At 47.8% G+C, this 15,037-nt stretch overlaps 1 protein-coding gene across 1 annotated transcript; it reads right to left on the bottom strand.

Moving 5' to 3' along the window:
- Positions 1-3,117: 3,117 nt before the first annotated feature.
- Positions 3,118-13,587, bottom strand: LOC138354506 (uncharacterized). Its single transcript, XM_069308865.1, has 3 exons — positions 13,572-13,587; positions 8,852-8,966; positions 3,118-3,937 (listed from the first exon to the last, which is right to left on the bottom strand). The coding sequence occupies exons 1-3, from the start codon at positions 13,585-13,587 to the stop codon at positions 3,118-3,120; spliced, it is 951 nt and encodes a 316-aa protein (XP_069164966.1).
- Between the last annotated feature and the right edge of the window lie 1,450 nt (positions 13,588-15,037).

Here is a 15,037-nt window from a genome sequence, read left to right as displayed (position 1 = left end):
TGCTGGCCAAGAAGAGGAGAAGGATGAGGCTACTGACCAGGAAGAGGAGAAGGATGAGGCTGCTGGCCAGGAAGAGGAGAAGGATGAGGCTGCTGGCCAGGAAGAGGAGAAGGATGAGGCTACTGGCCAGGAAGAGGAGAAGGATGAGGCTACTGGCCAGGAGGAGGAGAAGGATGAGGCTACTGGCCAGGAAGAGAAGGATGAGGCTGCTGACCAGGAAGAGGAGAAGGATGAGGCTTCTGGCCAGGAAGAGAAGGATGAGGCTACTGGCCAGGAAGAGGAGAAGGATGAGGCTACTGGCCAGGAAGAGAAGGATGAGGCTGCTGACCAGGAAGAGGAGAAGGATGAGGCTTCTGGCCAGGAAGAGGAGAAGGATGAGGCTACTGACCAGGAAGAGGAGAAGGATGAGGCTTCTGGCCAGGAGGAGGAGAAGGATGAGGCTACTGGCCAGGAAGAGAAGGATGAGGCTGCTGACCAGGAAGAGGAGAAGGATGAGGCTTCTGGCCAGGAAGAGAAGGATGAGGCTACTGGCCAGGAAGAGGAGAAGGATGAGGCTACTGGCCAGGAAGAGAAGGATGAGGCTGCTGACCAGGAAGAGGAGAAGGATGAGGCTTCTGGCCAGGAAGAGGAGAAGGATGAGGCTACTGACCAGGAAGAGGAGAAGGATGAGGCTTCTGGCCAGGAGGAGGAGAAGGATGAGGCTACTGGCCAGGAAGAGAAGGATGAGGCTGCTGACCAGGAAGAGAACGATGAGGCTTCTGGCCAGGAGGAGGAGAAGGATGAGGCTACTGGCCAGGAAGAGAAGGATGAGGCTTCTGGCCAGGAGGAGAAGAAGGATGAGGCTACTGGCCAGGAAGAGGAGAAGGATGAGGCTACTGGCCAGGAAGAGAAGGATGAGGCTTCTGGCCAGGAAGAGAAGGATGAGGCTTCTGGCCAGGAGGAGGAGAAGGATGAGGCTACTGGCCAGGAAGAGGAGAAGGATGAGGCTGCTGGCCAGGAAGAGGAGAAGGATGAGGCTACTGACCAGGAAGAGGAGAAGGATGAGGCTACTGGTCAGGAAGAGGAGAAGGATGAGGCTACTGGCCAGGAAGAGGAGAAGGATGAGGCTACTGGCCAGGAAGAGGAGAAGGATGAGGCTACTGGCCAGGAAGAGGAGAAGGATGAGGCTACTGTCCAGGAAGAGGAGAAGGATGAGGCTACTGTCCAGGAAGAGGAGAAGGATGAGGCTACTGGCCAGGAAGAGGAGAAGGATGAGGCTACTGGCCAGGAAGAGGAGAAGGATGAGGCTACTGACCAGAAAGAGGAGAAGGATGAGGCTACTGGCCAGGAAGAGGAGAAGGATGAGGCTGCTGGCCAGGAAGAGGAGAAGGATGAGGCTACTGGCCAGTCACCTAGAAGGAACACAGTGAAAAAAACAAAAGAATTTGCATGACAATATTATATTTCCTTATAGATTCATAATCATATTTAATGATTTTGTTTACGTCTTCAGAGGAATGTCAGGAGGCAAATGATTACTGACCGTTAAATGTGAATATAAATATGGCAGTTTCAGGCACAGTCCATCAAAACCCAGTAATATACCTGACTGTCACACAGTATGATGAAACCGCGTATGATGTGCCTTGATACTTGTAGCATGGTTAACCAACATGGTTATATGCACAGTGACTGGCACTGTGCATGGTCCTGCAGTATTATTTGGTTTTCCTGTGTTAGGTTTTTAGTGGTTTATTCATCAGTTACGAATGAACCAGCTTCTCCAGGCAATGATTAATCTTGCAATGATGTCGTCCACATTAAAAATACGGTTCTGGTAGTAAAAGCATTTTGTTCCAGGGAGCGTAATGGCCAGTGGTGCAATTGTTCCAGGGAGCGCAATGGCCAGTGGTGCAATTTTTCCAGGGAGGGCAATGGCCAGTGGTGCAATTTTTCCAGGGAGCGCAATGGCCAGTGGTGCAATTTTTCCAGGGAGCGCAATGGCCAGTGGTGCAATTGTTCCAGGGAGGGCAATGGCCAGTGGTGCAATTTTTCCAGGGAGGGCAATGGCCAGTGGTGCAATTGTTCCAGCGAGCGCAATGGCCAGTGGTGCAATTGTTCCAGGGAGCGCAATGGCCAGTGGTGCAATTGTTCCAGCGAGCGCAATGGCCAGTGGTGCAATTGTTCCAGGGAGCGCAATGGCCAGTGGTACAATTGTTCCAGGGAGGGCAATGGCCAGTGGTGCAATTGTTCCAGCGAGCGCAATGGCCAGTGGTGCAATTGTTCCAGGGAGGGCAATGGCCAGTGGTACAATTGTTCCAGGGAGGGCAATGGCCAGTGGTGCAATTGTTCCAGGGAGGGCAATGGCCAGTGGTGCAATTGTTCCAGGGAGCACAATGGCCAGTGGTGCAATTTTTCCAGGGAGCGCAATGGCCAGTGGTGCAATTGTTCCAGCGAGCGCAATGGCCAGTGGTGCAATTGTTCCAGGGAGCGCAATGGCCAGTGGTGCAATTGTTCCAGCGAGCGCAATGGCCAGTGGTGCAATTGTTCCAGCGAGCGCAATGGCCAGTGGTGCAATTTTTCCAGGGAGCGCAATGGCCAGTGGTGCAATTGTTCCAGCGAGCGCAATGGCCAGTGGTGCAATTGTTCCAGCGAGCGCAATGGCCAGTGGTGCAATTGTTCCAGGGAGCGCAATGGCCAGTGGTACAATTGTTCCAGGGAGGGCAATGGCCAGTGGTGCAATTGTTCCAGCGAGCGCAATGGCCAGTGGTGCAATTGTTCCAGGGAGGGCAATGGCCAGTGGTGCAATTGTTCCAGGGAGGGCAATGGCCAGTGGTGCAATTGTTCCAGGGAGCGCAATGGCCAGTGGTGCAATTGTTCCAGGGAGCGCAATGGCCAGTGGTGCAATTGCTGCGCATTTTCAACACTGTCGCCTGCCAGAGCAAGGCCTGACCCACACTAATATACCACGGAGGATATATTCACCCACCCGGTATATGCGTTAGCATATATATATTATTTATATATAATATATATATATATATATATATATATATATATATATATATATATATATATATATTTCTATCCCCTCCCCTCCCACATCTCACATTACTGTTACCTTTCGCCTCCCTTTCCTCACTTCTCTTCCTTCCTATATGGTGAAGGTAGCCAGCCAGGTGAGGATGGCCAGGTGAGGATGGCCAGGCGAGGATGGCCAGGCGAGGATGGCCAGGTGAGGATGGCCAGGCGAGGATGGCCAGGTGAGGATGGCCAGGTGAGGATGGCCAGGTGAGGATGGCCAGGTGAGGATGGCCAGGCGAGGATGGCCAGGTGAGGATGGCCAGGCGAGGATGGCCAGGTGAGGATGGCCAGGTGAGGATGGCCAGGCGAGGATGGCCAGGTGAGGATGGCCAGGTGAGGATGGCCAGGCGAGGATGGCCAGGTGAGGATGGCCAGGCGAGGATGGCCAGGCGAGGATGGCCAGGTGAGGATGGCCAGGTGAGGATGGCCAGGTGAGGATGGCCAGGCGAGGATGGCCAGGTGAGGATGGCCAGGTGAGGATGGCCAGGCGAGGATGGCCAGGTGAGGATGGCCAGGTGAGGATGGCCAGGTGAGGATGGCCAGGCGAGGATGGCCAGGTGAGGATGGCCAGGTGAGGATGGCCAGGTGAGGATGGCCAGGCGAGGATGGCCAGGTGAGGATGGCCAGGTGAGGATGGCCAGGCGAGGATGGCCAGGTGAGGATGGCCAGGTGAGGATGGCCAGGCGAGGATGGCCAGGTGAGGATGGCCAGGTGAGGATGGCCAGGCGAGGATGGCCAGGTGAGGATGGCCAGGCGAGGATGGCCAGGTGAGGATGGCCAGGTGAGGATGGCCAGGCGAGGATGCCAGGTGAGGATGGCCAGGTGAGGATGGCCAGGCGAGGATGGCCAGGTGAGGATGGCCAGGTGAGGATGCCTGGGTAAGACGGCAGGGATTACGGACTAGCAGGGAAGTGGAAGAGGGGGAGAACAGGGAAGAAGAGAGTAGGGTGGGAGAGAGAAGGATGGGAGGGAACTGTGTAAAGGAAGAAAAGAGCGAAGGGAAGAGGTGGAGGAGAGGTCGGGGTTGTGTGTGGGGGGGGGGAGGGGGGGAAAGGGCGGTTAAGAGGGGGTTTGGATGGAAGAGACGTGTGGAATGGGAGGCCAGATAACAGTAGTGTGAGATGTGGGAGGGAAGAGGGACATAAAATTTTGATAAAGGAAGGGGAGAGAAGTGAGATATTGGAGGGGGAGAGGTGAGGGAAGTGAGATATGGATCGTGAGAGGGGTGGAGAGTGAGATATGGGACGGGAGGAACAGGAAGGGACGGGGGGGGGGGGGCAGTACTTGTGAATAATAGAAACAGTGGCTATCTTGAGGTTATCTTGAGGTTATCTTGAGATGATTTCGGGGCTTTTTAGTGTCCCCGCGGCCCGGTCCTCGACCAGGCCTCCACCCCCTAGGAAGCAGCCCGTGACAGCTGACTAACACCCAGGTACCTATTTTACTGCTAGGTAACAGGAGCACAGGGAGAAAGAAACTCTGCCCATTGTTTCTCTCCGGCGCCCGGGATCGAACCCGGTACCACAGGATCACAAGTTTAGTGTGCTGGCCACCTGGACCAATGCCCAGGTTCTGTGGTGGAACACTAAACTGTCGTGGACGTGAGTCAGCAGAACGAGGGGATCTGAATGCCTTTAAGGTATACAGCCCACGCGAGCTGGACAATCTCCAGAGCTGGCCTAAGAAATGGCTACTAGACTTTAACTCTGACAAAGGCAAGGTTATGAGGGGTAGCTCGTATTGTGCTGGGCGTGACATTCCTGGGACACCCAGGACAACGCTCCTGGGACCCGGTTGTGCTCGGAATAGTCTCTCTTGCTCCTCATCTCCCCCATTCCCCCCCCCCCTAAACACACCCTCCCCCCCCCATCACCTGTCATTCACTCTGCCTGTGTGTGTGGGGGGGGGGGGATGGTGTTATATACCATAGGAACGTTTGCATAGGATTTCCCTCTTTATGAATCCCATTTAAGGGGGTTTGCCTTGATAAAAAGGTTGGTAATCCCTTCATGGATGGCGGTGGGGAATCCTCTTTTAACGGCGGGATAGATATTGAACGGGATATTGTGATTATCAGTCTTTCATGGGATAGAGTCTGGCGGGCAAGCCCCCACCAGCGGCAGGATAGTGTGTGACGAGGAAAGCCCCCACCAGCGGCAGGATAGAGTGTGACGAGGAAAGCCCCCACCAGCGGCAGGATAGTGTGACGGGGAAAGCCCCCCCACCAGTGGCAGGATAGTGTGTGACGAGGAAAGCCCCTACCAGCGGCAGGATAGTGTGACGGGGAAAGCCCCCCCACGAGCGGCAGGATAGTGTGTGACGGGGCAAGCCCCCACCAGCGGCAGGATAGTGTGTGACGAGGAAAGCCTCCACCAGCGGCAGGATAGAGTGTGACGAGGAAAGCCCCCACCAGCGGCAGGATAGAGTGTGACGAGGAAAGCCCCCATCAGCGGCAGGATAGTGTGACGAGGAAAGCCCCCACTAGCAGCAGGATAGAGTGTGACGAGGAAAGCCCCCATCAGCGGCAGGATAGTGTGTGACGAGGAAAGCCCCCACCAGCGGCAGGATAGAGTGTGACGAGGAAAGCCCCCACCAGCGGCAGGATAGAGGCTGGCATGCGGCCAAGGAAGCTTCGATCCAGGGTGGGTGGTGGGGGCGCTACGGGACTCGACCCTCACACAACTCCATTCTCAAATGTTCCCAATCGGACCCACGCGAAAAGTGTGGCTTTAGTCTTGCTAAAATTTAATTTTTTTAGTTCACGTTAAATAAAATTAATGGATCAGGAACTACGTCTAAACTCAGCTTGTAAAACAAAACAAAAACTAAAAACTTAATCCCAATTTGAGAGTGAACTTAGTGTTAGTTTAAGCTTCACTCCAGTTGAGGGTCATTTTAAGGCACTAGTTAGGGGCACTAGTCACTAACAAAACAATAGTTTTTTGAGTTAAATTTATTTTTAAACAGTTAAATCACAGAATCCAGTTAGTGTCTGATTTGCAATATTCTCTGTTGCAGAATAGAACCAGAAATAGAAATAGAATAGAATAGAAAAGTAGAATAGAACCAGAAATAGAACCAGTTGCAGAGGTGTCATGGGCACAATCAGAGAACACTGTATGAACATCAGAGGTTCACGGTTGTTCAACGTCCTACCAGCGAGCATCAGAAATATTACAGGAACAACCGTGGACATCTTCGAGAGGAAACTAGATTGTTTCCTTCAAGGAGTGCCGGACCAACCGGGCTGTGGTGGGTATGTGGGCCTGCGGGCCGCTCCAAGCAACAGCCTGGTGGACCAAACTCTCACAAGTCAAGCCTGGCCTCGGGCCGGGCTTGGGGAGTAGAAGAACTCCCAGAACCCCATCAACCAGCCCTTTTGAGTATGTACCCTGGATTGCCCGGGCCTGTGTCTCTCTCTTTCTCTCTCTCTCTCTAGAAATTTATGTTATTTTTCTGAGCTGTTTTCGTCACTATCTTCCCAATTCACTATTTTGATCACTAACACAAATAAATTGAGTTAATCATTTTCGATCAAGCGATAAAGCTATGTGTACCGACATTGTATCAACAATTTCTTTGCAGACATCGTGAGATGTTATGAATATAGGACGTCTGAGAGAGTGGGTTGGGGGGGGGGGTGGGTGTTAGAGTTTCAGGCTCATATGTCTTAAAGCATTTAACATACGCCTACTCCAGCCAGCCTATGTGCCGTCTCCCTGACCATTAATTACCCCTGCAAACTTGGGTGAGACTATCCCCTAGCCTCTGCCCTCCAGCTTTGGACAGACAGCTAGACTGACTGAGACTCAGACATTCTCCACCATACTTACATTCATACATACAGTCTCCATAATTTCGACCACATAGTTACTTTAAGTACTTTCATATACGGAGGACGGGCTGATGTACTTGGCGACCTCTCGGAGATTATTTTGTTGCTACAAGAACGCTCTGAATAGCAGCGCTTTGGAGAAATTCAAGTTTTGATTGGGGAGGGCAGTAGGCCTAGTGGGAGGGGGGGGGGGTTAGTAGGCCTAGTTGGTGGGGGGTAGTAGGCCTAGAGGGAGGGGGTAGTAGGCCTAGTGGGGGGGGGGGTAGTAGGCGTGGTGAACATTTTCCGAAGACGGCGGTTGAAGCGCCGCTACATGAAATTATATTTTGGCGCCAAGAGGGAGAGAAGCAAGGACGTTGGGTCAAAGATGAGTAAAGGGAACATGATTGGTTGCAGGTTGCTTGAAGCAACCAATCAACAGGTAACCCAATGTTCCGGCATCGGTGAGAGCCAGCTTCGTGGCCTCTCATTGGCCAAGGAGAAGGATGGTGAGCCTTTTCTAGAGCGAGTGTCCGAATGGTCCATAATCTTCTAAAAAGTTATCTCGCATGCCCATGTGATTATTATTTATAGATATTATATTTGGATATTACAAATTTTACAGAGAAAGAACAAAGTCCGTCAAGGTGATTTTTAAGAGTTCTATTTCGGTGACCAATAAATCTTATGAATTCTTTTAGATTATTTAAATTTAGGAAATACTGTTTGTGTTTTAAGTAACCAACTTCTCCCTAATGTGTGTACGTCACTCCCTGACTCCCTGCGTCACTCCCTGACTCCCTGCGTCACTCCCTGACTCCCTGCGTCACTCCCTGACTCCCTGCGTCACTCCCTGCCCTCGTTGTCCACCTGCGTCACTCCCTGTACACTCCCTGTGTACAGTTAATGCATTAGTAACAATAGTAATGGGCTCTGAGCAAAAATGAGTCCTGTTGCTTATATATACATATATACGTATTGTTTTTCGATTACCAAAAGTATAACAGAGAGAGAGATCGAAACATATAAAAGCGATTTAGAACCCAGTTAATTTTAATAAATAATATTTTTCCTTATAAGCAACAAGAAATGTGAACTTGAAATTATGACACTCGCACTCACTTTGGTGTTTGAGATCCCATACAGCATAACCGGTTGGTTAACCTCTTATGTAGATTATGTGGCTAATTTTACCTAATATCGAGTTATATACCGACCGGATACACTCTGTAGTGATGTGTGGAGCTAACATCAACGACTGGGAGGTCTAATGCAACGGATGTTCCCAATATTGGACGATGATAATGGCTGGCTCTTGAATTTTTTGAATTTGAAACTTGAATTTTTCCAAAGCGCTGCTATTCAGAGCGTTCTTGTAACAACACAAATGATCTCCGAGAGGTCGCCTAGACATCAGTCGTTCTTCTTATATGAAAGTACTTATAGTAACTATGTGGTTGAAATTATGGAGACTGTATGTATGAATGTAAGTATGGTGGTGAATGTCAAGAGTCTCTCTCTGTCATCGTATAGAGAACGTGTGGCAGCGTGTGTCCTCGTGTGGGGATCTCTTGTGACTGCTCTCTACCCTTCCTTACATTGAGGCTCCGCGGTACGTGCCAGTAAATAAGTCACTGCTTGTTTTAAGTTAATCAAGAAAAAAGAGAGTTAAGTTAACGTCAATTTTCACACCAATAAATTACTATAAAATCCAGAAAACAATTTCCTTTGTTCCTAACACTGGATCACAGAGTTTGTGTGATTTACGAACGGGACTTTATTTCTGACTATATGATTCGTCAACAAGTGATGCCGCCGCCCGCCATCGACAGTAGGAAACTTTAGGTGTTTCTCTGGACGCAAATATTATCAATAATTTTAATTTCTTAACACAACATATTTTCTTGCTGTGCTAAGAATTAATAAAACAATATTGGCATAACGTATTTATCGTATAATGCCGGTATTTAATACTTGAGGTGTCGGAAATGTCCGACAAGGCTTGTGCTAGGCTGCTCTGACGGCTGTGGTGCAGCGCTAGTTTCATCAGTAAGTCTACTCCTATCAATAAACTTGACAAAGTTCATCACTGAAAACAATGACTAACATTAATATACAATTGCCATTATCAGGGTTTTCGGCGTCAAAAAGTTTCAGGAATGGAATTCCAGAGTTTTAAAACCTTATTTTCTGTATATTTCCGCATTAATCCAGTCATTAACCGATGTCTTTCAATATTTTCAATTTTAGCTCTTAATTCGACCGATGTTTGTGCCCAGATTGAACTGCTTTGTAAAACAATCAATTGTATTTCGAAATTATACAAATCAATCCATTGCAACATTTCCAAATTCCGTTTAGCTCACAGTACACTGTTTCGAAGTTTCTTCATTTTAGTAAACCTTAAAGAAAATTGATCAGCAGTTGAATCAGTGATGCTCAAAAACTGTACTTGAATTCAAAAGCGTTATTGTTATTAAACATAGCATCAAGCCTTTGGTCAGATGATTTAATGTGGAGTTTCGAATCATTTAAATGTGAGGAGAAATCTGTGACAATTTTGACAGAAATCTTTTTCATTCTTCAAAAAAAAAAAAAGACGAATTCCATTCAAGCATTCACCAGATCGTTTCAGCACAGAATCTCTAATGAGCTGGAGAACCTTGTTATACATAAGGAGTTCTGTGTACACCTAATTCACCGCGATCAGTAAATTCTGAAATTATCTTTTTTGTTTTCTTTCAAAGCAATGTTCTCGTTGTCCACCTGCGTCACTCCCTGATCACCCTGCGTCACTCCCTGTTCACCCTGCGTCACTCCCTGCTCTCGTTATCTACCTGCGTCACTCCCTGATCACCCTACGTCACTCCCTGCTCTCGTTATCTACCTGCGTCACACCCTGTTCTCGTTGTCCACCTGCGTCACTCCCTGCTCTCGTTATCTACCTGCGTCACTCCCTGATCACCCTGCGTAACTCCCTGCTCTCGTTATCTACCTGCGTCACTCCCTGATCACCCTGCGTCACTCCCTGTTCTCGATATCTACCTGCGTCACACCCTGTTCTCGTTGTCCACCTGCGTCACTCCCTGTTCACACTGCGTCACTCCCTGTTCACACTGCGTCACTCCCTGTTCACACTGCGTCACTCCCTGTTCATCCTGCGTCACTCCCTGCCCTCATTGCCCACCTGCGTCATCTCCCTGTCCACCCTGCGTCACTCCCTGCCCTCGTTGTCTCCCTGCGTCACTCCCTGTTCACCCTGCGTCACTCCCTGCCCTCGTTGTCCACCTGCGTCACTCCCTGTTCACCCTGCGTCACTCCCTGCTTTCGTTGTCCACCTGCGTCACTCCCTGTTCACCCTGCGTCACTCCCTGTCCTCGTTGTCCACCTGCGTCACTCCCTGTTCACCTTGCGTCACTCCCTGTCCTCGTTGTCCACCTGCGTCACTCCCTGCTCTCATTGTCTACCTGCGTCACTCCCTGTTCACCCTGCGTCACTCCCTGTCCTCGTTGTCCACCTGCGTCACTCCCTGCTCTCATTGTCTACCTGCGTCACTCCCTGTTCACCCTGCGTCACTCCCTGCTCTCGTTATCTACCTGCGTCACTCCCTGATCACCCTGCGTCACTCCCTGCCCTCGTTGTCCACCTGCGTCACTCCCTGTTCACCCTGCGTCACTCCCTGCCCTCGTTGTCCACCTGCGTCACTCCCTGCTCTCATTGTCTACCTGCGTCACTCCCTGTTCACCCTGCGTCACTCCCTGTTCACCCTGCGTCACTCCCTGTTCACCCTGCGTCACTCCCTGTTCACCCTGCGTCACTCCCTGCCCTCGTTGTCCACCTGAGTCACTCCCTGTTCACCCTGCGTCACTCCCTGCTCTCATTGTCTACCTGCGTCACTCCCTGTTCACCCTGCGTCACTCCCTGCCCTCGTTGTTTACCTGAGTCACTCCCTGTTCACCCTGCGTCACTCCCTGCCCTCGTTGTCCACCTGCGTCACTCCCTGTTCACCCTGCGTCACCCCTCATCCTATCTCCTCAGCTCTTTATATCACCCTTCTTAAAAATCATGTCTTCTTTTTTGTTTATTTGTCCCTTCTCGTTTTCCTTGCTCATAATCTGGCCAGTGATCCGCCTCCACTAATTCCTCGGAAATTGGCACTTCCGGTCTACCGCTTGCTTGTGAGTTATCACAATACTTGTCCTCTGAAGTTTTTACCCTGCATATTATATATATATATATATATATATATATATATATATATATATATATATATATATATATATATATATATATATATATATGTTGTACCTAGTAGCCAGAACTCACTTTTTGGCCTACTATTCAAGGCCCGATTTGCCTAATAAGCCAAGTTATCCTAAATTAATATATTTTTTCTAATTTTTTTCTTATGAAATGATAAAGCTACCCATTTCATTATTTATGAGGTCAATTTTTTTTATTGGAGTTAAAATTAACGTAGATATATGACCGAACCTAACCAACCCTACCTAACCTAACCTAACCTATCTTTATAGGTTAGGTTTGGTTAGATTGCCGAAAAAGTTAGGTTACGTTAGGTTAGGTAGGTTAGGTAGTCGAAAAACAATTAATTCATGAAAACTTGGCTTATTAGGCAAATCGGGCCTTGCATAGTAGGCTGAGAAGTGCGTTCTGGCTACTAGGTACGACATATATGCATATATATATATATATATATATATATATATATATATATGTATATATATGTGCAGAAAATCCACAGAGAAATGGGAGAGAGAGATGAACGTTTCGGCCGATCTAGGCCTTTGTCAACACCGTACCTTGTACAAGGTATGGTGTTGTACACCATATTATACAAGGTACAACAATGTTGTACCTTGTAGCCAGAACGCAGTACTCGGCCTACTATGCAAGGCCCGATTTACCTAGTAAGTCAAGTTTTCCTGAATCTATATAATATTTTATTTTATTTTTCTGAAACTAACTTCTGCCCCATCGTGAGTTGGTCAACACCGCTCAGAACTACGACAATATCGCCGCTTAGTGAAGATACATCGCGAGTTTAGTGGCAATTTTAAGTATAAATTTCACACGTGTAGAAGTTGTTGAAATTCCAATAGTGAGTGAATAAGTGAGATTTCATGTCATAAATATAATCTTGAGCTTTGATTTTATTGTTCCCGCCGGTGGCTATTGTGCACCCCATACTTATCCTGTGAGCGGTAGCGCAAAAATCCTTACAGAGGGCACAAAAGGTCTTTATCAGACCTCAACTTAGATTATTACATAAACAATTTCATCTATCCTTCACACCTTATAGTTACAATGTCAGCTAGTTACAGGCTTCTTTGTAGCAATCCTGGGAAGACGAAGGCTCCTAAGACAAGTAATTAACCTTCTGGGCCTCGACGGGGTCACGTATATTTTGGGGAATCCAAGTGAAACTGCTCCTTATTGTGATTACTGATATCTAAAATTGTTTTAGACAAACTATAACACCTCGCGAGCGATCTGGTCTGGGTTCGAGTCCTGGAAAGGAAGGCCAGTCTGGACGCCATTCCATAACTGTTCGCCTCTGTTCCCTCAGCAGTAATTAAGTGTCTGATTGTTAAACGATTGGGAGGTCGTGTTCAAGGGGAGATTAGTGGGTAAGTCTTACCAAGATTGTTGTTGTTGTTAAAGATTCACTACTTGGAACAAACAGTTCCAAGTAGCACGGGCTATGGTGAGCCCGTAGGTACTTTTAACCAGCTTACCAAGAGCTATGGGAAAGGAAAGCTCTCAGCCTGCTAACAGGAATCAGAAATTGTCTGTTCCTGTACCCACTCGAGCAAAAAAATAAATAACAAAAATTGTGGCCCTCAGCCTAGCTAATTGGTCCAGCAACAGGTGTAATAATTTGGGATAATTGGGTACAAATGAAGCTTCTAAATCTAAATATATACCAGTGAAATATATTTAAAATAATGATGAGTCCCTCCCAAATAATGAGTGTTGTGGTTCTGTTGTGCCACAGAGTTTTTGTCCCCTCAGGTTTGGCAATGCTTATTAGTAGGTCAAATCGAGTGTATGAATGATTTTAGAGTGTTATTAAGGTGCGAGTGAGCACCCTCTTGTGGTGCCAGAAACATGGATTTATAGTCAGAGGTCCAAGACGAGGCTTGCCTCGATCGGGACTTGAAGCCTAACAACCTTCCAGAGGGATATTAAGGCCACCACAACAGCTTAAGTTCTCCCCAGCAAGTATACCTTATTCCTAAATATAGTTCAGGATCAGCGTGAACTACATACACCGGGGAGTGTGGTACAGTATATTGTAAGATATACAGTATATTGTATATTCTAAGAACATATATACTTCTTGCGTCCAGGTTGGGTATGTGTGTAATGGTCTCCATTTTCTGTAGCTTGTTTCGTATGGGCCAAATTCAAGATTTCTTTCTTCACGATTCCACAACATTTCTTAGACATCAAAGCAAGCAAAGGAGTCGAATAAAACGCCAAAAATTTGCACATCTTATTTACTAGTCTGTTCAACAACCTGTTTGACCTGACTCGTTGTCACCTTCTACAGTGATGGCTCTAAATTACTCATTCCTTAACATCATTCAGCGAGTCCAGTAGCATTGAGCTATTTACCACAATGTTTCTAAAACTATTACAGGTTGGCGAAGTATTGCCTGTCATACCTCACCTGTCTTCCGTAACATCCCCAAACTCATTCCTTATATGATTGAAACCCCCAGAAAAATTCAGCAAGATGATAAACTGTGATTCTATGTACATAAGGGTGCGGTGACGCCCGCGATATGAGGTGATTAAATGATACAGTCCCAGGTTCGATCCTCGGCCTGCAGAGAGGATGCACCGGAAGTGGTGGTGGTGGTGGTTGGGGAGGGGGGCAAGTAGGGGGCGAGTCTACCAAGACGCTGGTCTAAACAAGCCCACACAGGTAGATATGTGGCTTAATAGCGTGTACGACGCCCACTCTCCTGGAGCAGACGAAGCCTACTTGGGTGTTTCTGACACATTATGGGGGTCACTTACTCCTAGTTCATTCGTTCACATCTCAGCTTCCTCACAATGTACCTCAATCACATCTCAGCTTCCTCACAATGTACCTCAATCACATCTCAGCTTCCTCACAATGTACCTCAATCACATCTCAGCTTCCTCACAATACACTCCATCACATCTCTGTCTCCCAACAGTCCAGCTCTTCCAAGACATTGTTTTGAAGTATTGCAATTACTCAGCATCTTTTAAATCCCCAATGTAAAGGCTTAGTTATTTATGTGTAACTTTGAAACGTGATTGTCCTAAACTATTAAACAAAAAATAGTCTTTTCATTCATTGTGAATTTGCTAATTGGAGAGCAGCATTCATCATGCAGGTTTCCTCTGCAGTGTTACTATTGACTACTTGGGGCCCACGTGGTGTCATTCACAGGGTTCAGGCTCTCGAGGGTAGTCTCAGTGGCGCCTGGCCCCCCACCTAGCACAGCCTAACATTATTTCTCTCTATCATTTTCGTTTCAGCTTATCCTCATGTCGTCTGCCAACTTTCTCGTTTCCTGTTCCCATTTTTCATCTAGTTTTTATTTTTTTTCCTACCGAGTTACTCTCATTTTCTCTATTTCCTTCTGCCCAAAACTTTTAGCTTTCACATCCTGTTTCATTTTTCTCTCCTGGCGCGTTGTGTGTGTGTGTGTGTGTGTGTGTGTGTGTGTGTGTGTGTGTGTGTGTGTGTGTGTGTGTGTGTGTGTGTGTGTGTGTGTGTGTGTGTGCGTGTGTGTGTGTGTGTGTGTGCTCAGACACTCCCTCAGCTTCCTCAACAACCATGTAGAAGCAAGGAAGCTTCGCATTTTGTTAAATCACAAAAAGACTTTTTATTTTTCTTGTCGAAGGACTCGCTGATCACTGGTTTTTTTCCCCCTGACTGGTTATGACGATTCAATATACGACTCTTCTGTTTTGGGGCAACAGTCACATGTTTTCTTTTGGAGGTGAATGTGTATAGAAGACTGTTCGGAGATCACACACACACACACACACACACACACACACACACACACACACACACACACACACACACAGCTCACGAAGGTACTCTACAAGCAGGGGACTGATTAAGGGAAACATATATCTCACCTGGATGAT

This window comes from Procambarus clarkii, chromosome 63 (assembly GCF_040958095.1).
Source record: "Procambarus clarkii isolate CNS0578487 chromosome 63, FALCON_Pclarkii_2.0, whole genome shotgun sequence".
Lineage (NCBI taxonomy): Eukaryota > Metazoa > Arthropoda > Malacostraca > Decapoda > Cambaridae > Procambarus > Procambarus clarkii.
The sequence above is the reverse complement of the archived record's forward strand: the minus strand, read 5'-3'. Positions and strand labels throughout refer to the sequence as shown.

Excerpts from the sequence above, each read along its gene's own strand:
- LOC138354506 (XM_069308865.1), bottom strand. Across the intron at positions 3,938-8,851 it reads GGACATTTCCGACACCTCAA|GCATCCTCACCTGGCCATCC; the intron begins GTATTAAATACC and ends CGTCTTACCCAG.